The sequence below is a fragment of the Pelodiscus sinensis genome, chromosome 20 (assembly GCF_049634645.1).
Source record: "Pelodiscus sinensis isolate JC-2024 chromosome 20, ASM4963464v1, whole genome shotgun sequence".
NCBI classification, from domain to species: Eukaryota; Metazoa; Chordata; order Testudines; family Trionychidae; genus Pelodiscus; species Pelodiscus sinensis.
The window spans coordinates 8,510,383-8,536,836 of NC_134730.1; the positions used below are offsets into that span (position 1 = coordinate 8,510,383).

General features: G+C 50.6%; 1 protein-coding gene across 8 annotated transcripts in view; it reads right to left on the reverse strand.

Annotated features, from left to right (window-relative positions):
- The window catches only part of GAS7 (growth arrest specific 7), a 239,840-nt gene that overhangs the window by 169,860 nt on the left and 43,526 nt on the right, over positions 1-26,454 (reverse strand). For 6 of the 8 annotated variants that reach the window (XM_075903569.1, XM_075903566.1, XM_075903567.1 and 3 more), the window contains one exon: positions 9,608-9,728. In XM_075903569.1, coding sequence (XP_075759684.1) covers positions 9,608-9,728 — 121 coding nt within the window. Of the gene's footprint in view, positions 1-9,607; positions 9,729-21,761; positions 22,029-26,454 lie in introns of those variants that run through there. The other 2 variants (XM_006122945.4, XM_075903570.1) reach the window with 1 other exon arrangement.

A 26,454-nucleotide genomic window follows, 5' to 3' on the forward strand; every position in this document is an offset into this window, starting at 1 on the left:
CATCCTGCTTCAAAGGCCTTTTAAGACTTCACTTGAAAGAGAATCCTCTGAACTGTCATTCATGCTTAAATTCGACACTTTACACTCAAGTTTGAATAAAGATGCTAATTATCTTACCCATTACAAAGATAGCTTCCCCAATTATCACCTCTAATATCATTAGCTCACAGAAATTTACCTCCCCCTCCCCATCCTCCTTCTGTTCTGAAATTTGATTTGTCCTTTTCATATGTGTTCATTTTTTTAATTGTATCCTTTGGTACATATGGTTGTGACAATTTTCTTCCACTATTTGATCTGAGGAAGTGGGTCTGGCCCACAAAAGCTCATCACCTATTAAACCATCTTGTTAGTCTTTAAAGTGCTACATAGTCCTGTTTTTTGTTTCAGCTAGACCAGACTAACACGGCTACATTTCTATCAGCATTAAGCAGGGAACTCTCACTCCTGCTTGGGTTGTGGCTGCTCAATTTTCTGGGCAAGGAACCTAAAAACTAGCCCCCTTTCACCCTCAGGTCACAGACATGGTGTTGGCACATGGGATTCCAACCCTGCTCGTCTCTCTCATACACAGACACACTCCCAAGCCTCTGTAACCTTGCGAGGTAGGCAATTCACTCACACCATTTGCCACGTTCCATGTGAAGAAACAGACTCTCTGACTCTGGGGAACCAAACGGGACAAAATCAAATTTCATGCACACCATAACACTGCATTTCAGAGTAAATGCCCTGCATCTGAGCGTGGCTACGCTAGCTGTAAGAGAGATTCAACCACTCTGCTCCTACAGTCAAGTTTAGAACCCAGCAATCCTGATACACGAGACTCCACCTCTTTCAATAGTAGCTATGTAGCCAACTAGCAAATGCAATATGTTCTCTAGAGGCCACAGATAACAAACTACTACTCATTTAGTTCAAATAGCACAAGTTTGTGCTGGGGATTTGAAGCTTCTAGATACAAACCATGGAGGAAACAATATGTGATCTTGTAATTAAATCTGCTTTAAAATACATATTATCAAGAGCTAAAATGAAGGCTGTGATACAAAACTACTCAAGATAGTTAAATTTCTAGCAGACTGCAAAGAACTACAAAAAGATCTCACAAAACTGGGTGAGCAGTCAAAAAGTGAACAGAAGGTTGGGAACATTACAAAAGGGTTAGATAAAAAGACATGTCATGTTGCCTCTCTGTAAATCCACGGTACATCCACATCCTGAATACTCTGGGCAGATGTGGTTACCCCTTTCAAAAAGATGTTTTGGAGATGAAAAAGATTCAGAAAAGGGAAACAAAAATCATTAGGTGTACTAAACGGCTTCCATATGAGGAGAGATTAATAGGATTAATAGGATTAATTTGGCTTCAGTCACTATCAGAAGATAGGATACTGGGCTAGATGGATTTTTGGTCTCAGCCAGTATGGCCGTTTTTATTACTATAACCAGCACAATTACAGAAAATACGGCCTGTTTTCTGCTATGGCCAACAAGGCAGTGCTCTCTGTTGTTTCCAAAGCTCTAGCCGTATGCACTAGGTTGAAATGCACGTTGCACTGGATAAGATGAGCCAAGTTGTTGCCAAATTTTCCGTGTGTTCATGAAAAGACAAATCATGCAAGAATGTTGAATATTTTGTGTAACAAACAATGCTCTGTTCCTAATTTTGCAGAGCTAACAAATCAAAGATTGTGTTTTATCTGCAACCGAACAAACATGTTTCCTATTTTGTATAACAATCACCCTTCATAAGAGCCGATTATGGGTAGGGTAGGGTTCTCTGCAGTGAAACAGCGCCTCATCTATCCATTCGGGCATCAACTTGCTACCTGTCTTAGAGGCACCAAGATATCCAGGCAGCCAGGACGACTGAGGAGCATAGCTAATGGCCTAAGCAGGCCAGCACCCTACCCCCCACAATGTCAGACTGGCTTTGCTGTGTTTCTAAGTTCTTTTTCCTTCTCCCCCGCCCCTCATCAGCTCTCCGCTTCCCCATTCCATAGCCACCGAAAGACCTACCTGAACTGGCATTGGAATGAACCCCTCAGAGAGTGGGCAGCCATGGTCTCTGCTCTGATGCCAGCATGGCAGAGTCTGACCATCAACATGCTCCTCTCCCTGCAGTGTGGCAATGGGGAGCTGCTGCTTGAGACAGCCAGGGCATCATCCATCCTGGGCCTCAGGATGGAAGACCATGGCATGGAGGGCAGGTGGGGAGGGCCCTGCGGTGGAAAGGGCAGGGGGATGATGGTGCCACAGTGGAGAGTAAGAGGGGACGAGGGCCCCAAAGCAGGGGAAGAACAGGGAGATGGGAGTCGTGAGGGGTGGAGGCATGAGGGCTCCGTGGTAGGGAGGGCAGCAGGACACAGGCTCCATGGTAGGGAGGGCAGAGGAATGGGGTCCTCGTGGACGGGAGGGCGGGTAGACAAGGGCCCTGCAGTGGCGAGAGCCGAGGCAAGGAAGGTACAGAGTGCCCCATAGTATGAAGATCAATGCTCCAATTCAGGGAGGGTACAGGGATGTGAAGAACAGGAATTAGGGCCCCATAGTGGAAATGGTCTTTTGGCCTCTTATGGTCACAAAGTCCAGGGCTCTGGAAATCTGGCCCTTGGCAGGCTGAGGGCTCGGGGCTGAATCTGATCACCCGATGGTCCCTCAACACTGCTGAAGTGACCCAGGAAGAAGCCTATTAACTTCCCAGGATTTATGGCAGATTAGAAGGTTGGTTTGTATTTGTTTGGAGGGACATTAGATGAATGTAAATAGTTTCTGCCATTGAGGAGTCATGTACAAATCAAACCCACTCTCCCTTCCCACGCAGCAGTGGCATCCCCGCCATGGCTGGTAGGTAAAATAGGCCAAGGGAGACTATGCCTCACCAGGCATAGCTGCTGCTAACTCTGCTGCTGGACCCCTGGGCCACACCTCTTGCCCCCTCCTCCGTGCCCTCTCCCCCTCGCTAGAAGTGGATTTTGTCCACGATCTCCCAAGGGAAGCCAAGGGACCAGCGTTCCTTCTAAGGTGCACGCCTGTACCAAGAATTTGACTCCCACGCACCTTCTTAGAAGAGCTGCACAGAGGCTTCTCAGTTGCGTGGGGCAGGCCGCATGGCGGGTAACTGCCCCACCCCAAGAGCAGCTGGGCAGCCACTATGCAGCCGTGTCCCTAGCTTCAGCCCTTCCCCGGGGCTGGAGCTGCAGCCAGGGCAGGCCACAGGTGGCTGCCAGAGATGGAACCTGGACCATGGTACTATGAATAGCACCACAGCCCTGGCCCAGGAGCAGCTGCACTGTGGCCCCGGCTCCAGTGCCAGCACATAGGACAGCCACCCACCACGCAGCCACACTGGAGCCAGGGTCGCAGTGCTATTTCTAGTACCGCAGTCCCAACCTCTGACGACGCCACGCAGCTCTGGCCCCAGCTGCTCCCAGGGCAGGACTGAGTGGCGAGCAGCTGCCCCATATGCTGGCACTGGAGCCAGGACTGCCCGCAGTATTATTTTTAGTGTCGCAGTCCCAGCCCTCAGACGGCAGTACTAATAATAGCATTGCGGGCAGCCCCGGCTCCAGTCCTGGCACATGGTCCCGCTCCAGGAGCAGGTGGGGCCAGGGCTGCATGGTGGCTTCAGGGGCCGGGACCGCAGTACTAAATATAGCACCGCGTTCCCAGCTCCAGCCCCCGCTAACTGGGCAACCACAGAAGGTGGAGGAAGGGGCAGGGGGAGAACTAAGGGGAAAGTAGGGTGAGGAGAGGAAGGGGCTTGTGCTGAGGGGAGAGGAGGGAGCCAGGGCAGGAGAAGAAAGGGGCAGGCACCAAGAGACAGTGTGGAGGAGAGACAAGTGCCAGGGGGCCCAGGAGAGACAATGAGGGGAAAGGGCAAGAAGGGGGGGGAGGGAAGGTGTCAGTGGGGGTGGGAAAAGAGAAGGGACAGGGTGGTGCTGGGAGAGGAAAGGGGATTGTGAGGGTGAAGCAGAAGGGCAGTCACAGGGAGGGACAATGGGGTCAAAGAAGGAGGAGGAGGGGGCAGTGGGTGCCAGGAGAAGAGGGGGTGAAAGGAGGGATGGGCATGAGGAATGCAAGGGATGAGCAAGTCATGTGTGAGGGCACAGAGGGGCATAAGGAGAGCTCTGGCAGAGGGTGGAGAGGGAGTGGGCACCAGGGAGAAAAAGGGCAGGGGCAGTGAGGGAAGGGGGAGGCACCAGGAGGGTGCAGGGGTAAGGGAAGGTGCAGGTGCCAGGGGGATTGTGCTTATTACATTCATAACACTAAATACAGACGTTCAACTGGAGGCTTTGCAGCTAAGAATATGGAGATAATGATCAGACAGCAGTTGTCTGTATCTCAGAACCACCAATGTAAATGGTTGCATAATGTATAGCAATGTTACTCAATATCTATTTTAAATAAAAGAGGATCATGAAAGTTCTTGCCTTACAAGGACGTTTATCAGTTCTTGTTTCTATATAGACAAAAAGGTAGAGAAAATATTTTTCTCTGAATACTTTGGACATAAAATGGAGTAAATACCATGATACATCACTCTTTTTCGTTAAATAATTTATTTAAAATAATTTATTTAAAATAACAGCTCTAAGAACCAGATCCAAAGTCCAATGAAGTTAATGGAAAGATTCTCATTAACTTCTCATTAACTTCAAGGAGTGTTAGAACAGGCCTTAAATGTCCTTTGTTTTCTTGTCTGCTTGATTTATTTTAATTTAAAACTCCAAGAAATTCATTAAACCCATCCAGCGTGTGCTTAGCTTTACACAAATTCTTTTGATAACCTTTCCATGTAAATACAAAATTTTTTACTTTGAGCAAAAATAAGAACTCTTGTAGCTGAGTTGATCACTTGAAATGATACAATCAAGTACCTGTACACTCTGGCATAAAACAAATAATATTCTTTGTCACCTTTCTTATATATTATTTTTATTAATAGACATTCAAGCTTTGAAGAATGCTTATGAATGGATCAGATCAGACAAGGGAAATCTGCACTTGATTCATCAGAGAGCTTTAACTCTGATTTATATGTGTTGTGTGCAGAAGCATTCCATGTGACTACTTTTTCTACAGGAAAGAATTAATGGACACAAATCAGATATCCAAAAAGGCAACACACAGAAACCTGTTGGAGAACACTTTAACCAGCCCGGGCACTCATCAATGGATCTCAAAGTGTTGTTTCAGGCCAATTCCACAAGACAAATACATAGGGAAGCCTTGGAATGTAATTTCATTTACAGGTGTGGGACCCATCACAAAGGTATGAACAAAGATATTACCTGGCTAGCACAGGACCTTCCACATCCTAATGACTTAAAAAAGGAAACAATGGGTACTTAAGAACAATTTGCACCTTCTCTATCAGCTTCCTTGTAACATGAACACTCTAGCTTTTTCCCCACGTTTTCCCATCCCCTATTTATTTTGGAACTGGACCTTTCATAACTCCATTCCTCTGAAGGAGTTAGGGAATTTCGAAAGAAGGGTTTTCTTTCTAAATAACCGTGTATAGTCTGTGTTTCTTTTTTCGAAATAGGGTATTTCGAAATAGCGCCCACACGCGATTATGCAAATGAAGCATGGGAAATTCAAATCCACGCTTAATTTGCAATTTCGTTCGCCTGCATTTGCATTCCTCTCTCAAAACAGGAATGCAATGTAGACATACCCACAGGGGCCAATGTCCCCTCAGCTAACTACACTTCCTGGGGTGCTTCAGTATAGCCGTAGGCCTTGCGTTCTGGCTCACTCCTTCCCCCCCCCCCCCGCAAGGGGGATCCAGGGTCTGCTCCTTAGGGTCCACACCACTCGGCCCTTCCATACCCCTTGGGCTAGTTCTCCCATAAGGAGTTCACCAAAGTACCACTTCCCCACAGGTTCGCAGGGTGGTTGCTTCTCGCTCTCACCTCACACACGAAGAGGTAGGGGGACCTGGGTGCGCCCACTCCACTGGGTTCCAGCCCAGGGCCCTAAAGGTAGGGACAACAGCCACTACCTGGTTGGTGAGGGAAAACGCCAAAACCCGCCAACTGCTTGGGCCGACCCCGCCCTGATTCACTTCCTACCAAAGCCCCACCTATCATTCGCTGTCTGGTGGGGTGCAACCTTCTCGCCCATGTCGGCATCCTCGGCTCTGCTCCCGCTGCAGTCTGGGTGCATTGGGATCCCTGCAGGAATGTCACGAGGCTCCCATGTCTAGGAGCCTGCTTGGTCCAGCCTGGTCACCAGTTCTCCTTCCATGCTAGCGTCTGCCTCTCCCCACAGGGGGAGGGCCTTGGGACTCTGTCCCCCGTCCTGAGGCCCTCCCCGTGGCATGTGCAGCCTCAAGCCCTCTAGCCGCAAGGTCGCTGGGAGAGCCGGTTTGTCCCGTCCTGGGGCCTGAAACTGGGAACCAAGGTCGGCTCCAGCATCTGAGGTTGCGGGGCCAGCCGGAACTTTTCTGGCCTCCCCGCTGGTGGCAGTGTCTCCCCCATCGGCACTGACACCTCCCCCCGCCCACGTTCCCCCTGCCAGCGCTGCCAGGGTTTAAATCACTTGGTGCGCAGAGAGAGCATGCGCAGCAATGCTGGGGGGCGGCGCTCCTCCCCAGTCCGAGTGCGGGGTCGGAGCGCCTCGTCACAGTACACAAGACAAAACTCACTCTTCTCATGGATGGAAAACCTTAGAAGGAACACTGCAAGGGGTGCTCAGTAGCAGTCACCTCCTCAGCTGCCTGGGGGCCTGCACAGTGCATAATAAATAAGCAAAAACTTCCAGCAGGAGCCTCGTGCCAGTAAGGAAGCAGCATTCGGCAGTGGCAGTGCCAGGGGACACATTTGCAGAATATGCAGATAGCCTTTCCCGAGGGTCTAATACTTCCCTCTATCTTGTGTAGAGCAACAGCAACATCAGACACAGGAGGGCAGGAAGCCAAAGCCGGGCAGGGCTGAACATTGTCCAGGGAACACTCGTGGTGCCTAGCCTGGATTCTGGGCTCTCCACTCAGAAGCAGTATGTTTGCTACAGTTCCCTGTGACAGGGACAGTAAAACCACCTGCTAGGGTGCAGGGCTTTAGCCCCACAGACAGGGGGACTCAGGGCTTCAGTCCCATACCTGCTGGCAGCCTAGCCTGGGCATGCATGCACTGCCCCACATCCCCTCCCTTGGGGCAGATGCCAGAGGCATGGGCGGTAGGTAAGACAGCTAAACCTCCCCAAACACGATGTAGCATTTGGGGATCTGCTTCTGGACCACTCTGCTCACAGGGCACAGGAGCAGGGCCGGCTTGAGCCATTTTGGCATGGCCCTGCCTCCAGGCACATGATGAATGAGTGGGCCCGCCCCCGGGACACACGGCCCCGCCTCCGGGTGCACAACGCATTTGCAGGCCCTCCCCCGGGGCGCGTGGGCGGACACACAGCGCATGTGCTGGCCAGTTGGCCCAGCCACCACCGATGGCGCGCAGCCCAGGGCCGCCCTGCGGCTGCGGGGGAAGGGCGCTGCTGGCCGGTGCTGTGGGAGTTAACACAGCCCCCACCCTGGGCGGCCGCTGCAGCCCTTCGGGAGCCAGGCACCCCCCATAGGTTGGCGCCCTGGACAGCTGCACGGCTAGCCCACCCCTTAGTCCAGCCCTGCACAGGAGCCATAGCACTGCTCCTGCATTCCACTCTTCCTCTGTGGCCTCACCCATGTGCTCCTCTGCCCGTCCCCACCTGCCTCTTCTTCCTCCCATTCACCGCTTATGCTTCTCTGCTCTTTACCCCCACCCGCCTCTGCCCCCTCCCTCACACCCTGCATCCACTGCTCACGCTTCTCTACTCCTTACCCCTGGAATCCCCCACCTGCCTCGACCTGCTCCCTTACACCCCACCACTCAACGTTTCTCTGTCCCTTGCCCCCAGAATTCCCCATACACCTCTGCCCCTCCCTCGCATCCTCCCTCATCTGCCACTCGTGCTTCTTTATCCCCCAAGAGGCAGAGAGGCACAGGTGGCAGGGAGGTGTCCCGTGGAGGGGGGACAGGGAAAGGTGCTTTGGGCAGGGGGCGGGACTCAAGGACCTCCAGAGGTCTCTTCCAGCCCTGGGATTCTATGATTCTAAGTATGAGCGGTCCCATAAGATTAGGAGTGGAGCCAGGAGCAAGCAGAGGGCAGATCTCTTAGGGGAGTGGGGTGTGGATTACACTGCCCTGGGGTCTCCTCCCCTATTGGAACTTCCTTTCTGCACAGCCTATGGAAGCTGCTTTTTCCACCGTGTCATCATCTGGAAAGGCAGGGCCATTGGTCCTGCTCTGGATCTCTGAGGAGCATGTGATGATGCCTTGTAAAAACTAGGGATTTGAAAAGATAACCAGTTAACCAGTTCCCCGGTAAGCATCACCCTTAACTGGATAACAGTTAACTGGTTCCCCCGGAGCAGCTCCCATCTTACCCGCAGCCTGCCACAGACAGAGATCTGCTCCAACCCCACCGGGTCCACTAGCTGGCAGCCTGCCCCATGCGGATGGTGGCTGGAGCTGGCAGCCAGCCCTGCATGGGGCTGGCAGTGGGAGCCCCATAGCCTGGGGACTGCTCCAGCCAGGCTCAAGCAGTCCTCTGCTCAGGATCCTGCTTAGTTGGTTTGCTCCCAGCACTGTTAGCTACTCCCCTAGGCAAGGTGATTTATACAGAGTGATGGGAGACCTCTCCCCCACCCTCCTGCCATGGCCACGCTTTCAGTTTCAAGTGACACCATTTCGGGCAGTCCTCAGACTCTTGCATTGACACACTCCATTCAGGCTAGAAGTGCGCTCTTTTTGAAAGCTGAAGAATTAGGGTAAAATTTTCAAAAGTGTCCAAATGATGAAGGAGTTGAAGTCCCATTGACATCCAATAAGACCAGCTCCTAAATCCCTAAGGGCCTTTGGATAAAGGGGATTTGGTTCCTAAACCACCTTTGGAAGTTTAACCCATAGATATATTTTAACGTAGAGGAGATTAGAACAAACTTGCAAAATTCAAACTCGAGGTGACTGCACCATTGTGGCTCTACATCCATATCTATCCCTCTCTGCCACGAAAGCACCAATCTCCACAGCACATTGGCTGTGTAAGAGCCCAGGCACTTGGATGGCCATTACCACTACCTTATGCAATGGAATTACTATCACTACCTTTGCACTTAGAATTGAAAAGACAGTTTGTTAGCTGAAGGAAAAAAGTGTTTCCAGTTTAAAAATATAATGTCCAGTGACCTCTGAAATCAGCCATGCACCTCTCTGAGCCCTGTACTCCAGAGATGTTCCATGAAATTAAAGACAGTATCTTGCAGCACAAACTAAGAAGTCAGAGTTAAGGCATTACAGACATTCCTTATTCTGGCACTTCTCCATTTTGGAGAGAGTCCTTAACCACGTTCCCTTAGAGTTCCTCTTGATATTGCTGGAATTTGTCAATGAAATGTATTTGTGCTATTCACATGCTTTGGTTCTTTCCATTGTTTCTCTGAAAACCAGCATAGACCACCACCAGCAGCCCAAAGGTGAATTCAAACCTCCCAGAAACAGCCCTGCAAGATCCTTCATTAGAGCAGAGCCAAGATGTTGCCAGCATAGCTCGGGTGAATGGGGCTTACCGTTGGTGAAGGTGTTCACATAGTACCGGTGACCCTGGGGAGACATATAGCTCTGCCAGCCAGGGGGCAGAGGGCAGGTCAGAGAATCTTCTCCTGTCTGAGGAGTGACCTTCCTGGGTTTCTGCAAGGAAGACAAAGTGGGTCTTGTTAAGCTGGCTTTCAGACCAGGCAAAATCCAAACAGACACAGACATGGAATGAGGGCCTACAATCTGGGATTCTCGGGATAGGAGTGAGATGGACAAGCACAGCTAATGATTGCCCGTCCTATCCCCCAATCCTCTGTCCATCTGCAGCCTGGAAAGAGCATCTTGGATTCCAACAAGACTGTTCAGCATTCCCTGTCTCCTAGAGACGTTCCCAGAGAGCCACAAAGAAGGAGGTTTTGACTTTTCCTGCTGATACAAAGTCATGTGTTCTGCCAGGGAACTGTGTGAGGAGGGGGCTCTCTGGGAACATGAGCAATGTGACTCCTCCAACATTAAAGTGCAAAGCAGACACTGAGGCTACGTCTAGACTGCATCCCTCTGTCGACAGAGGGATGCAAATCAAGCACGTTGAAATTGCTAATGAAGCCGGGATTTAAATATCCCATGCTTCATTAGCATAAACATGGCTGCCACTTTTTTCGAAACTGCGCTTTTTCGAAAAAAACAGCAGTCTAGACGCGGATCTGTCAACAATAAAGTCTTTTTTGACAGATCCTGTGTTCTTCCAAAAATGAGGTTTACAAGATCTGTTGAAAAAGACTTTATTGTCAACAGATCCGTGTCTAGACTGCTGGGTTTTTTTTCAAAAACGCTCCGTTTCGAAAAAAAAAAGGCAGCCATGTTTATGCTAATGAAGCACGGGATATTTAAATCCCAGCTTCATTAGCAATTTCGATGTGCCTAATCTACATCCCTCTGTCAACAGAGAGGTGTAGTCTAGACACACCCTGAGTGGCTAGGCTGGGAGAGGAAAAGTCCCTGCCTGGCCACTAGGGTCTGTCTGCACAGCAATGGAAATCGCTCAGTTGACCTGTGCCCGCTGATTTGGGCTCTGGGGCTGTTTAATTGCTGTGCAGGCTTCTGGGCTTGGGCTGGAGCCTGAGGTCTCAGGTCCTCCTACCTCACTGGGTCCTAGATCCAAAAGTCTGCCAGCAATGACACAGGCCCGCAGCTTGAGCCCCGTGAGCCCAAGTCAGCTGCCATTGCTCAGCTGTGGGTGGTTCTTTGTTGTGAATGGCCCCTTAGCTGCTGCATGTACCCAGGCCTGTCCTCACTGCATCCTCTTGGGACTCCAGCACTGGCACAGGAAGGCTCTGAGCCCAGGCAAGGATGGTCTGGCCATGAAGCCAGAGTAGGAACTTGGTCCACAGGGGTTCTTTGCATCAACTCTACAGGCTTTGCCTGGGCTTGGCAGCAGGGCTCGCCATGAACAAAATGGCCTCTTGGTTGAAATTCTGCCCCCTCCCCATCATCTTTGGGCTCTGCTGTAGTCCTAGGCATAGTCTACATTGGACAAGGCTCCAAGCTCAGCCCAGGTACGAAGTAAGTACTGCCAGGCCAGATTGTGAGTGGCAGCTGCTTGCCAGGCACTCAGCTCTGAAGGCAACACCACTGCCAGCAGCAGCGCAGAAGTCAGGGTGGCTTGGTGTGTGGTGTATTGCCACCCTGACATCTCTGCTGCTGCTGGGCCTTGTGGTGCCTGGCACTTGGCCTGTGGCTTAAGGCAGACTTCATGCTGTCACAGGAGAGCTGCATCTTGCTGGAACCCATGGCCTCCTGCAGCCCTGCTGTCACTCCTGGCTCACCAAGGTCTCTTTCCAGATGGGGAGGAAGCCCCACCAACCCCATCGCTGCAGTCCCCCCAAAGCACCACTGGGGCTGAAGCAGCACAGTCCCAGACCTCGTCATAGGAGCCACAATCTGCCCCTCCCAGCTCCGCCAAGCTGCCCAGTATGGCGGGGCGGCCTGTGCAGCCCACTTCCCTCCCTCCATCCTGGGTTGAGCCTGGGGAGCACCAGTAGGAGGCCTGCACATCTTGCTCCTCCCTCCCAGGCTGGACCTGGGCAATGACGGGTAAGTCTTCTAGCCTGCTCTCTAGTAGTCAATTGTTTTCACTCCACTCAGAACGTATTTACTTCATTTTAATGTACGCAATTAAGGTTTTTTACTCTTTTATTATGAAAGAGAATTTATTGTTCTATTTATTTTAGCATTTATATTTACTGAACATAATTATATGCATGACTCACTTACCTTTGATTCCATCATTGCTATTAGTAGCATATTTGGAACGGCATTTACTTTCATACCAAAGTTAAGTTCTTCTACAGATATAATTAAAAGTACTATTTGAAAATAAGTGACCTTCATCCAGATAGTGTCTAAAGTAGCTAAAGTTTTTACACTGACACTGCAAAGATGCATACTTGCTAAATTTACATTCTAGGAGGATATTATTATTTGATTGTACCACTTTAAATAACAAATGACAAAGCACAGTAGGATAATAAAAGTAATAATGATTATTATTCCAGCCAGGACATCTAAGATATTTTAGAATTAAATTTAAGTATAAGGGAGAACTAAAATTATGAAATCCACAGACCAGTCAAAAGATAAAACTAACAGCACTGCAATCCCGAACAACTTTGAAAGACTACAATTACAGAGCATATATGTGCCTTGCATGTTTCAACAGGAAGTACCAAAAATAATAATATAACAATAATGTAACAGAAGCTTCAGGGGGTAGCCAAGTTAGTCTGTTAGGGTATGTCTACACTACAGCGCTAATTCGAACTAACCTAGAGCGTGGAGATGCTGTCTCAGGCTAGCCGAGGGCTGTACTTAAAGGGACCCGACCCCCACCCCGGACAGACAGTTCTCAGGGGTGCCCCGCTTGCAAACCAGTCCTGGCTTGGATTGCCCAGAGTACCCACACTGGGCACATCACAGCACTCAGCCATCAGACCAGCTGCACTTGCCGCAGGCTGCCATCTGGGGAGAGGGGGCAATTGGAGGGCTGCAGGAGAGCTTCCACCCCCAGAAGCCCGCAGAGCCAGCCCAGTCCTCCCCATCGGGGGCTCGTACCCCATTCCTCCCTCCCCTCCTTCCACTTACCCCTCCCTAGCCCCCCTTCCTGATATACAAAATAAAGGACAATTGTGTTCAAAAATAGAATCTCTCTTTATTGAACAAAACTGGGGGAGACTGGGAAAAGGAGGTGGGAGAGGGGAAGAGAGAGGGTGGGAGAGGGGAGGGCAACAACAATGATCAGGGGTTTGGAACAGGTCCCATATGAAGAGAGTCTAAAGAGACTGGGATTTTTCAGTTTAGTAAAGAGGAGACTGAGGGGGGATAGGATAGAGGTCTATAAAAGCATGAGTGGGGTGGAAAGGGTGCATCAAGAAAAGTTCTTCATTAGTTCCCATATCAGAAGGACTAGAGGACACCAAAGGAAAGGAATGGGTAGCAGGCTTCAAACTAGTAACAGAAAGTTGTTCTTCACAAAGCAAAGAGTCAACCTGTGGAACTCCTTGCTGCAAGAGGCTGTGAAGGCTAGAACTAGAACAGAGTTTAAAGAGAAGTGAGATAAAGTGATGGAGCTTGGGTCCATGGAGTGGTATTAGCCAGAGGGTAGGAGTGGTGTCCCTGCCCAAAGTTTGTGGAAGGCTGGAGAGGGATGGCACGAGACAAATGGCTTGGTCACTGTCTTCGGTCCATCCCCTCCAGGGTCCCTAGGGTTGGCCGCTGTCGGCAGACAGGCTACTGGGCTAGATGGACCTTTGGTCTGACCCAGTACGGCCATTGTAAGCTCGGGGCTCAGGGTCGGTGGTCTCAGTGGACCACCTTGATTTTCATGCACACCTGTTCCTGGGTGGCCAGGCTGGCAGCTCTCCTGCCCTAGACGGCCACTTTCCTGTGCCTAGTGCGGAGGTCGTGGACGAGGTCCACGATGTCCGCACTAGCCCAGGAAGGTGCCCGCCTCTTGCGGTCCAGGGCAAGCTCCTGGGAGCCGCCAGCCTGGTCCCGGGAAGAGGGGGTGGGCTGGGGGACATCGGGTGGGTGGCTCCGTGCCGTGCCAGGTGCAGGGTCTGCTAGCTGGGTGCTGGCAGGCTTGCACCTGGCACGGGCACCGTAGCCAGCCCATGCCCCTTTAAGGGCTCCGGGGCCAGGAGGGGGGCATAGAGTTTCCCTGGTGTTGGCCTGAGTGGCCACCAGGGAAACCTGGGGAGGGCTAGCCTCCCACTAGTTCGAATTAAGGGGCTACACTCCCCTTAATTCGAACTAGCTAGTTCGAACTAGGCTTAATCCTCGTAGAATGGGGTTTACCTAGTTCGAACTAAGCGCTCCGCTAGTTCAAATTAAGTTCGAACTAGCGGAGCGCTAGTGTAGCGCCTATTAAAGTTAATTCGAGCTAACGTCCGTTAGTTCGAATTAACTTTGTAGTGTAGACATACCCTTACAGAAATAAAACAACAAATGGTCTGGTAGCACTTTATAGACTAACAAAACATGTAGATGGTATCATGAGCTTTCGTGGGCACAGCCCACTTCTTCAGATGACCCGAGTTATGAGTTTCAGAAGTGTACACCCAAAATAAATAGGACAGGGAAAGGGAAAGGAGAAGAGGAGGGGGGAGAAAAGAACAAAGGAGGAGGGTGGGAGACAGAGAGCAGAGGACATCAGTAAATATCTGAAGATTGGTTAGTTAAACCAAAGCAGATAAGAATCAAAGTCGATAGATAGACTCCCATGTCAGGAAGGATACTACACAAAGAGCTGTTAAATGGCTGTTAAATTGGTCCCAACCAACTTTCATCACGATTTAGTCCATTAGCATGTGAATTGAATTTGTGGATGAACTCTAATTCCAATGCTTCCCTGTGGATCTGGCTTGTAGAACTGGTTTGTGACAAGACAGCTACTTGGAGATCTTTTAAAGTGTGATGTGGACGACTGAAATGCTCCCCAATAGGTCTCTGTATGTTTCCTTAACATACATCTGATTTTTATCCATTGATTCTTTCCCACAGAGACTGTCCAGTTTGTCCAATATATATAGCAGTGGGGCACTGCTGGTATTTGATGGCATAGATCAAATTACTGGATGTGCAGTCAAATGATCTTTTGATTTGGTGGCTTATGTTGTTGGCTCCCGTGATGAATTCGCCAATATGGATATGTGGGCAGAGTTGGCATCGTTTTTGGTTCCAGGATGGACTCAGTCATGATGAAACTTGGTTGGGACACTACTTAAAGCAGGAGGAAATGCTCCAACCCTGCTCACAATAGAACCGAGGCTCTGTCTTCCAGTCCGGCTTTGTCTTTGTCTTTGGTCTTCGATTGCTGCCAGCCTACTGGCTGGCACTCGACCCCATCTCCTGGTGGGCTGATCTCACCTGACTTGCCGTTCACCCTCTGGCCAGTCTCAGACTCTGACTCGCCCCAGCTCCTGCTCCGACCACCAGGGCTGACTGCCCTCGTCCCACTAGTGCCAGGTAGGGTTGCCAAGTGTCTGATATTGATCAGACAGTCCAGTAGTTTCACTTCCTGTCTGGTAAAAAATTCAGAAAATACCAGACACCTAAAATGTCCGGTATTTTTTTTATTTTTTTCCTGGCCATTAGGCGAAAATCCCAGGGCTTACCTGGTTCCACAGGGGAGCTGTCTGGCCCAGAGCAGGAAGACATAAGAATGGCCATACAGGGTCAGACCAAAGATCCATCTAACCCAATAGCCTGTCTACCGACAGTGGCCAACACCAGGTGCCCCAGAGAGGGTGGACCGAAGACAATGATCAAGCGATTTGTCTCCTGCCATCCCTCTCCAGCCTCTGACAAACAGAGGCCAGGGACACCAATTCTATCCCCTGGCTAATAGCCTTTTATGGACCTGACCTCCATGAAATTATCTAGCTTCTCTTTAAACTCTGTTATAATCCTAGCCTTCACAGCCTCCTCTGGCAAGGAGTTCCACAGGTTGATTACAGGCTGTGTGAAGAAGAACTTTCTTTTATTAGTTTTAAACCTGCTACCCATTCATTTCATTTGGTGTCCTCTAGTTCTTCTATTATGGGCACTAATAAATAACTTTTCTTTATCCGCCCTCTCCATACCACTCATGATTTTATATACCTCTATCATATCCCCCCTCAGAGTCCTCTTTTCTAAACTGAAAAGTCCCAGTCGCTTTAACCTCTCCTCATATGGGACCCGTTCCAAACCCCTAATCATTTTAGTTTCCCTTTTCTGAACCCTTTCCAAGGCCAAAATATCTTTTTTGAGGTGAGGAGACCACATCTGTACACAGTATTCAAGATGTGGCCGTACCATAGTTTTATACAGGGGCAGTAAGATATTCTGTGTCTTATTTTCTATCCCTTTCTTAATAATTCCTAGCATCCTATTTGCTTTTTTGAGCGCCGCTGCACACTGTGTGGAAGTTTTCAGAGAACTGTCCACGATAACTCCAAGATCTCTTTCCTGATTTGTCATAGCCAAATTAGCCCCCATCATACTGTACGTATAGTTGGGGTTATTTTTCCCGATGTTCATTACTTTACACTTATCCGCATTAAATTTCATTTGCCATTTTGTTGCCCAATCACTCAATTTGGTGAGATCTTCTTGGAGTCCCTCACAGTCTGCTTCTGTTTTGACTATCCTAAACAGTTTGGTATCATCTGCAAACTTTACCACTTCACTGCTTACCCCTTTCTCCAGATCATTTATGAATAAGTTGAAAAGGATTGGTCCCAGGACTGATACTTGGGGAACACCACTAGTTACCCCTCTCCAATCTGAAAATTTACCATTTATTCCTTCCCTTTGTTTCCTGTCTTTTAACCAGTTCTCAATCCAAGAAAGGACCTTCCCTCTTATCCCATGGCCATGTAATTTACACAAGAGACTTTGGTGAGGGACCTTGTCAAAGGCTTTCTGAAAATCTAAGTTAACTATATCTACTGGATCCCCCATGTCTGCATGTTTTTAACCCCTTCAAAGAACTCTAATAGATTAGTAAGACAGGATTTCCCTTTACAGAAATCATGTTGACTTTTGTCCAACAAATTATGTTCTTCTACATGCCTCACAATTTTATTCTTTACTATTGCTTCCACTAATTTGCCCAGTACTGAAGTTAGACTTTACTGGTCTGTAATTGAAAGGATCGCCTCTAGAGCCCTTTTTAAATATTGGTGTCACGTTGGCTACCTTCCAGTCATTAGGTACAGAAGCCGATTTAAAGGATAGGTTACAAACCACAGATAATAGCTCAGCAATTTCCCATTTGAGTTCTTTTAGAACCCTTGGATGAATACCATCCGGTCCCGGAGATTTGTTAACATTAAGTTTTTCTATTTGTTCCAAAACCTCCTCTAATGACACTTCAATCCGGGACAGTTCCTCAGATTCATCACCCACAAAGGACGGTGCAGATTTGGGAATCTCCCCAACATCCTCAGCCGTGAAGACTGAAGCAAAGAAATCATTTAATTTATCCGCAATGGCTTTATCGTCCTTGATTGACAAAGACAAGATGGCGGATGGCTGCCAGCAGCCTGTTAGGGCCAAAAAGCCTCAAAAGCATTTCTTAAAGGGGTCATGCTGGGTTTTTATTTAATTAATTAATTTATTTATTTTGCTTAATAACTCTCGGGGTCCTTTTTTTTCCTCAACTTTGGTCTCCTCCTTTTTTTTTCTCAACAGAATTTATTCCCACATGATTTTTTTTGGAGGGGGAAGGGGTTGCCAGATGGTTTAACCAAAAATACCAAACACCCCCCACACACACACCCAAAAAAAACCACTGGAGAAAAAATTCTATTGAGGGAAAAAATGGGGGAGTCCAACGTTGTCCTAGTTAAAGCCACCCCCCACCCTTACCATTTGGGAGCTAGTGGCTCTGAGTGGAGGCTGGCTGCAGCTCTGCACTGCCCTGGGGCCAAGCAGGGAAAGGGCATGGTTGTCAGATGAGGCCAGCTCACTGCCTGCCCCCACTAAATGTGGAAAGTCTCCGCTTCTGCAGCTGAATCCTCCAGCAAGGCGGGTGCCTGCTCCCTTTGCCAAGGCTGCATGAAGCACTCTGAGCACTGCGGTATTCTCAGCTGAGAAGCCAAAGGATTCACTGGAGGCGGCCCAGCTGCAAAGCCCCTGGAGCCTGGTAGAGGTTGTGCTGATGGCAGAGCACAATGGCCACGTCTGTGCCATTGACCAGATGGTTCCCATGTACTGGCCAAGCAAACAAGGGCTGCTTTGTGCATTGCTGTGACGTTCTGGGGCTCACCCTGAGCTGCCAGGAATGGTTTCAGCCCGGTTCCTTGTACAGTGCCTGGCTGCTGCATGCAACACTGCAATAGAGCCCTGCTGGAGCAGCTCTGCCCGCCTGCTGCCAGGCTGAGGTCAGTGCTCCCACGCTGACCATATGACAGGCCCCACAGTGCTCTGTGCATGATACAGACACAGCCCTCACTCTCAGCAGACATGGGCAGGTGGGGGGCACTATCAGCAGCACAGAGTAATTGACCGGGGGCAGCCTTCCTCCCATCTCATGGGCAGATGAGCTGGGCAGGTAATAAAGTGCTGCTGACCATGCTCTCTACAGCTGCCCCTTCAGAAGGCAACCGCTCCTCAGCCTTTCCCCTGTCTCCTGGGGTACCAAGAGGTGTGGTGGCAGCAACCCCACTGCAAAGGCAAAACCACCAATGCTCCCAGCTAGAGAGTGCATCGTGGCAGCCGCCTTCCAATGCCAGGCTGTGGAGCGGGACACCTTACCCTGCTAAAGTGGCACAGAAAGGAAGTGCAGGGCTAACTGCACACAGGGGCTTCAAGGCTGGGACACCTCAGTTTGCACCAGCTAGAGGTGGAGGGAACCCAGAACCAATGGCCTGAGTCCTGTGGCCTAGAACAGCGTTTCTGAAAGTGTTCTGCGGAATCACTGTGAGAAACGCATTCACTGGCTGCCCAGGTTTGTTTAGGGACCAGCGCTGCAGCCACGGAGCCTTGCGGCACCCACTGGCGCCGTTTCGCTCCTTGCAGCCAAAGGGAGCTGCGGGAAGATGGGCGTGAAGGTGCCCTGTGACCTCTCCCTTCAGTAAGAGACGATGGCCACTGGGGGGGGTGTATGCTGGAAATGCCACATGCCTGGGAAATTTCCCTGAGGGGAATGGTTATTTCTTGCCTGAAAGCATGAGGAACCAGCTTTGCTTCAAACATCCTGCTTGTGAAATGCTGAGCCGAGTCGGAAGTGGCAGATGACGGACACACTGTGGGTGCGGGAGGGGGAGGCTGGCAGGGCTGGGCCAGGCAGCAGAACGTTCTGTGTGCTTTGTGCTGCCAACCCTCCTGCGCAGGCGCACACGCGCACCCGGTGCAGTGCCACCAGGGGCTGGGCAGAAGTAAGTTGTTGCAGCTTTGCCACACCCATAGCAAAGAACTAGCCTGTTTGCCTTGGACACCCCATGCACAAGGGTGGCACTATGTGCAAAGGAGAGTCCGACTCTTGTGCTCTGGACTCTGTAAGGCAGTGGAGGATAGCCTGTGTTCACAGGGCTACATGCGGCCCATCGGGGTTCGCTGTGTGGCTCAGGAGACATTTTATTACCATTGCCCACACACAGGGTTGCCAGATTCTGCTAGTTTTTGGCCACACGTATTTTTTTCTACCAGTGCCACTAAAGTGACATGCATGTAAAGTAAGGGCACATGAAGTGAGGTGCATGCTGACTGCACGCAACACTGTAAGAGCTGTGTGTTCCATCTGCAGCCAATCAAAGTGCAGCTATGGTTCAATGGGCTGCCCCCGCAAATTCTAGGCATGCAAGTAGTTAACAAAACTATCTTATCCCAGGAGACCCCCTTAGTCACAACAGACTTGCCCCGACCCTCACCTGAGGCCATGACCCCACCCCTTTTCTGGGGCTCTGCCCCTGCTCACTCCATACCTCTTCCTCCATTGCTTGCTCTCTCCCACCCTCACTCATGGGTCACACCGGCCACATCTGGGAACAATGTGGAGCCAAGGCAGAGGGCAAAGGGGGCAAGTGTCCAGAGGCCAGGTGAGTTAAAAAGGCCCAGGGCCCCCTGTGGCTGAACAGCAGGGCTAAGGCAGGCTTCCTGGAACCAATCAAGTTCTCCAGTCTGATAGGAGCTGTGGGAAGCAGGGCAGGGCGGTGCACACTCCGGGAAGGTAATCTCACAGGCACAGAGGTGAAAAGCTGGGAAACCCTGCCTTGCAGAGGAAACCCGCTGGGATGGGGTGTCTGCCCCACACTGGCCTTTTAGGGTTAAAACCCAGCAGAGCCCACAGCTGAGGTGGGTAGTGCCGCCCATTATGGCCCAGCTGTGGGCTATATAAATAAGGGCTCCAGGAGGCAGAGAGACACTCTTGCTCTAGGGGGGAGGAGAGACCTGGCTGCCAGGAAACCTGGGGGCTTCCTGAGACTGAGGCACCCTGCCTGGCCTTAATTCCAGGCCACAGAGCCTGAGGCACGACCTGAGTGTACTGGGCTGCAGGGAGACAGGCAGGCTAGAAAGAGGCAGCAGGTCCACACCCCCTTTCCCTCCTTGCCCATGGTGAGCAGCCATTTCAGACTGCAGTTTTCCCATGGCAGGGGCTAGATGAAGACTAACAGTGGGTCATTGAGGCAAGACAGGTATTGAGGAATTGGGGCTTCTCTGGGACTGCAGAGATGGATAAACACCCCCCTCCCCGGAAGGGGGATGAGACGCAAAAATTATGGGCATTGCCCAAAGAGGACACTGTGGTCTGGGAGAGACGTGGGTCCAGAACTGACACAGGGAGGCACCAGGCAGAGGGGTGTCCAGCGGACAGGTCCAAGCTAATTCTCAGTCTTCCAACAGGAGGAACTGTGGCGATGAGTGTCTGCCCCATGACACCCTGCTTCTGGTCCCTGGAGATTTAGGGCAACTGCCAGAGGGGAGAGACAGAAAGAGGTGTCTGAACTGCTGCTGCCGCCCCATCTGCAGGGGATACCAGAGTCTAAGAAGGTCCCCTCTCCTCTCAGAGAGCTGGGATGAATCCCTGGTCAGGCAAGGGAGGGACAGCAAACCAAGGGTGTGGATAAATTTCCAGGGAGAGAGAATCTCCCAGCCCATGGCTAAAAGGAAGCAGGGAACTCATCAAAGTAGTGAGGGAGCTCTGCTGCACTAGGCATGAATGTGCAGCCACACTGCCTGTTTGTCCTATTCACCCCCACGCCTTGTGTTCTCTGCATGCATCTCTCCTAACTAACATCCTTACCAAGTGAGTCATCAGTCATGATTCGTTATCTTGTGTTACTGTCTGTCTTAGGAGCCCAGGGGGATAGCAGGGATCTTCTGAGCCAAGTGCTACACAGGAACAGGACACAAAGATGGTCCAAGCTAGAGACCCCAGATGGAGTGAGGCAGGTGGAGGAGCGCAAAATCTAATGAGAGGGGGCTAGACAGCATGACCAGCAACCTAGCTGTTGCAAAGTTTTCAGTGCATATGCCCAAGGGGAAGGCTGAACTAAGGATGTCCAAACACGGAGTGAGCCAGCTCTTGGCCTGAAGATTAATGATCTAAACTGGGCCAAACGAAATATCACCCCTCATTTACATGGTTTTCCAAGGTCCTTTCTTTATAATGGTGTCCAGTTCCTCTTTGGCAGGACCATTGGGGTATGTCTACACTACCCTCCTAGTTCGGACTACGAGGGTAATGTAGGCATACCGCACTTGCAAATGAAGCCCGGGATTTGAATTTCCCAGGCTTCATTTGCATAAGCGGGGAGCCACCATTTTTAAAACCCCGCTGGTTCGAACCCCGTGCCGCGCGGCTACACGGGGTACGAACTAGGTAGTTCGAACTAGGCTTCCTAGTTCGAACTACCGTTACTCCTCATTTCAAATCCCGGGCTTCATTTGCAAGTGCAGTATGCCTACATTACCCCGCTAGTTCGAACTAGCAGGGTAGTGTAGACATACCCTGGCTGACAAGGTGATAGGTGAGAATTACAAATCTCCGGCTGGAGGTTCCTACGTGAGGAGAAAATCTCTGATGGCTCTTCAATCTAGCAAAAGGAAGCCAGTGCTGGAAACTGAGACACGGGCAATCTGAGCCTGGAGAAAAGGCATAAAGTGCTGACTGTGAGGGTAATTAACCGGGGCACCACTTACCCAGGGCCCTCCTGGATCCTCCATCTGTCAGTCTGTAAATCAAGAATGTCTGTCTCTTTCTCACAGCTCTGCTCTGACTCAACCACGGGTTCTTGGCTGGATGCAGGTGTCACGGTAGAGCTTCTCCAGCCTCTGGTCTGCAGGAGGTCAGCCTGGATGAGTCCCTTCTGGCCTTGAGAGCTCCAGCTGTGAGAGTGCAGCTATGGGAGAGCTGGGAGAACAGACACTCTGCCTCTTACTCTCACGTATGGGAGTGACAACTGGCTCCTGCGGGAGAATACCCGGATGTATTGACCCATTGAGGAACTAACTGTCTGCAGCTTATCATTGCAAGAGAAAGGGGAGTTTAAAGATGTAGGAACTTGTGGCTGCAGGGACTCCTCCCACCCCTTCTGCACTGGCACAATTGAAAAATGGCTAAAAGGTCCTTTGAAAAAAGTTCTTTTGAAACTTCCAACCCTTAGCCCCTACGCTTCAGCCCTGGGAGTGCTTGCAGGGAACTAAAGTCCCCATGCAGCTCAGGGGGCCACCAGAGCACCTGGTAGCAATCACCCCCTGCCTGACCTGCCATTCCTGGCAAGCCCGCTCCCACAAGCCAACTTCTGGCTGTTCCCTGCACCCCACAGGCTAAGGACGCAGCCCTGAGGCTCCCCAGTCGCAGAATAAACAAGGAGCAGTCCTGTGACACCTTAAAGACTAACAGATCATTACATAAAACCCACTTTTACCCACAATGCTTATGCCCTAATAAATCTGTTAGTCTCTAAGATGCCACAAGACTCCTCCTTGTTTTTGCAGATACAGGCTAACACAGCTGCCTATCTGAGACCAGTCACAGAATGTCACAAAGAGATAGCAAATATGGGAAGCAGAGAAGTCAGGGTTTCTGAACAAAGCTCCTTTGAGAGACAGAGAAAGTTCATGCTGTAAGGGGTTGGAGGAGGCAGTGGTAGGGGAAAACTGCTTTCACAGAAACCTCGCCCCACATGCATACTCATAGCTAGGGAGACCAGGAAGAACCATTCCATTATAGCCAATATAGCAGAGCTAGAAATCTATAACTTCTCAGAGCAGACTGTCAAATACCCCTCCAGTAGCATGTCAACCCCCCTGCAGAACCAGTATCAGAAGCACAGCAAGAGACGATGGCTACTAGAATCTCATAGATTCTAAGGCCTAGAGGGATCACTGTGACCTTTAGTCCAGGGCTGGGCAATAATTTTTGATGGGGGGGCACTCCAAGAATTTGGTAAGTGGTCAAGGGCTGCACTTTTCTATGACAGTACTGGAGGGTGTGAATGAGGGGATGTGGTGTCTGGGAAGGAGGGGGTTGGGATCTATGGCAAGAGACTGGGGTGCAGAGGGTTTGGGTTGTGACAGGGAGGGAGTTGGAGAGTGGGAGGGGATGAGGTACCAGGTGCAGGCTCTGGCTGGGAGGCGCTTACTGAAGACAGCTCCCAAGCAGCAAGGCCCTCTGACAGGCTCCCTGGCTGCCGCAGACCTACACACCACTGACAGTGGCTGCTTGATGGAGCCAACGTTTGCACCTCAACACCCCTTGGGTAGGGGACAGGAAGTCTCCAGTGTAGTACACACCCACAAACAGCCCAGGAAGCTCCCCTTGGCCAGTTTCCAGCCAAATGAAGTTGTGAGGGTTGTGCTTGGGCAGGGCCAACATATAGAAGTCCCCCCCCCGGGGAGTGTGACCCCTTTGAGCAATGTGTGGGGCTGAGGCAGTAGGAAAGCCTGCCTGAGGGTTCCACTGGGCCACAGAACTTTATGTCCCTGAGTATAGTGCTAGGCCAGATCCAAATGTCTGGTAGGCCAGATTCAGCCTGTGGGCCATATTTTGCCCGTCCCGGTTTGTACCAGGCTAGGAATTGCTGCACACTCATGCCTGCGGAACAAGAGTGTTTCTTACAGACCAGAAACTGCCGCCCTGAGGCCTGTGCGGCATCCTGCCTCCCAGCATTTGGCTGCGCTGGAAGTGGGCAGCCCTACAGCAGAGCCTGCTTGCAGCCAGGGAGCTGGTGCAGCAGGCTACTTCCAGACATTTCCCTTTCTCTCAGACTTCTATCAGCTCGGGCTCCAGTGGTAGTTACGCTTCCTGGTGGTCTCCCAGGACCGCTGGTGCATTCAGCAGGGTCTCTCAGCCCAGCAGCGAGCCTCAGCCGCTCCAAGCACTGCACATAGCCCCAGAGCCCTTCCCAGCTGGGGAGGGTACCCTGCGAGATGAGCTCAGCTTGTTTAACAGAGAACAATCATTTCCCATTTTCAAATGACAGGAACACCCCCATTGGACGGAGGGATCCTAGAGAGGAAACATCTGTGTAACTCTCCAGAGCTGCGGTAGCTCGCAGCACATGCTGGCAAATTCAGGGCTGGAGCTTCGCCAGAGGCACACAGCTAAGCCCTGCTCCCACGTACTAGTTCCAGAGGATGTCACATGTTCACAGCTCAGCTAGGAGAGGGCACTAGTTACATTTACACAGGACGCTAACGTAGGAGCCTCTGAGACCCTCAGTGGGGACTGAGAAGCAGGACAAAGCGACCCCCAGAAGCACTATCGTCTGATGAGCTCCGCTGATTACTTGGAGGGTAACTGACCCCATGCCCCTAGTGCAAGAGAGGGAGGCATCTAGGATCCTGAACGCTCACTTAGACATGAGTTTGCAATGTGATAGCCTGGTTTGTGGTGCCACCCATGGATAATACCCTGGGCACCTATGGAGCCTGGTGGGGGGTGCCAGCCCTGGCTGGTGCCCTGGGCACACACAGAACTCAGCACAGGGTCCCAGCTGCACCTACCTCAATATTTTTATCCATTCTGCATTTCTCCTTTTCCCCTGCTCATTCTTACACAACAATTGGCCCCGTGTCTCAGACACGCAGTGTGAAAGCAGGTTTATATTTAGAAAGCGAAGCGGGTCAAGTCATGTGAATGCTCCAGTACATCAGCTCGGTTGTTATGACAACCAACATAGCTCTTAGTTACTACAAATCTAATAAATCCTGATTCTTGGGCTGGTACCTGCCTGCCCACTGTGTCTCTCAGCACGCTGTAGCCACAGCATAGTACCACAGGACCAGAGACACTAGAAACACAAACAGATGTTGCCCCAGGCCAGCCTCAGAGTGATGGAGGTCCGGGTCCCTTGCCCCATGATTTCACATTCTCCTCAACCTTCCATGTTGAAATGTTGAGGCCTACAGACTTAGGGATTCCCCAGTGTGCCACCACCCCCAAACTCAGCCTAATTAACTTCAGTTTCTCCTTGTGCTGCTGCTTCACCAGAGCGGCGCCTGCACACCTACAGACTGCTGGTAATTCACTCGCTCATCCACAGCAGCCATCTTGCAACAGCCAACAAAATCCCTGCCTGACTTCCAAATGGAAAACTCTCCTGCAGCTCCTTAAAGCTCGTCTGTCCACCCGCCCTGGACTAGAGCCAACTTCACTCCCCACCTGTCCTACTCAGGCATCTCCTCGTACATCGCCCTACGCCAGGAAACCTCACCTCCCTCTCACTGGCCCCAATCCCAGGACTAGCCCCAGCCATGCATGCCCAGGGCTCCATTTCCAGGCATCATCCACCAGAACACCATTCCCCTTTCTGTGGCTGGACCTCGTCCTCTTCATATCACCACGGGGGAAGAGGTGGCAGCATGCTCTTTAATCTCACAAAGGGCTAATGAGAGTCAATGGCTGGAAACTCAGTTCAAACTCAAAATAAGATGCAATCTGTTAACCCTGAAGGGACAGACCCATTGGAACAGAGTCTCAAGGGACCTGACAGACTCCCTCACTGCAAATCTCCAAAGCAAGGATGGATGTCTCTGAAGGATAAGTTCTCACTCAACCACAAGATGTGGGCTGGATGCAGGAGTCACTGTCAGGCAATGCAGGATATCAGGGCTCTTCTGGACTGAAAACCATTTGTCCTTCTATGACCTGAACAGGCCTTGCATGCAGCCTGCTTCCATCCAGAGCTGTTGCGGAGCCTCATGAGCAGTCCTATTGCTCTTCTCTGAACTTTCTGAAGTCTTCTGGTTTTGGATGTGTCTCCTGGAGGAGCCATCTGGTGGAGAGCTATGCAGAAAGTCACAGTCATCTCATGTTTGGTACTCTCAGAACCTAGGGCCCATTGTGTATGGCACAGGCCAGAGAAGAGCTTTAAGACAACAGCCAATCTTGATTTAAAAATTGCCAGTGATGGAGAATCCCTCCTGACCCATGGTAAATTGTTCCAATGGTTAATTTCTCCATTAAAAATGTACACCTTGCTTCCTGCATGAATTTGTCTAATTTCAAGGTTCAGCCACGGGATCATGTTAAATACCTGTGCCCCGTGCAGTTACTTATAGACTGTAAGCAAGCCACCCTTGAACTTTCTGCTTAAGCCACATGGATTGAGCCCCTTGAGTCTTTCAAATAAGGCAGATTTTCTAATCTTTAATCACTCTTGTGGCTCTTCTCTGACTCCTCTCCAATTTGTCAACATCTTTCATGAACTGTGACCACCAGAACCGAGCACTGGATTCTAGAAAAGGTAAAATGACCGTTCGACACGTGCTTGAGAGTCCCCTGTTTATACAGCTCAGGGTCACATTAGCTCACTTGGCCACACTCCATGATTATCCACCATGAGCCCCAAATCTCTCAGCATGACTGCTTCCCAGGGTAATATTGCAT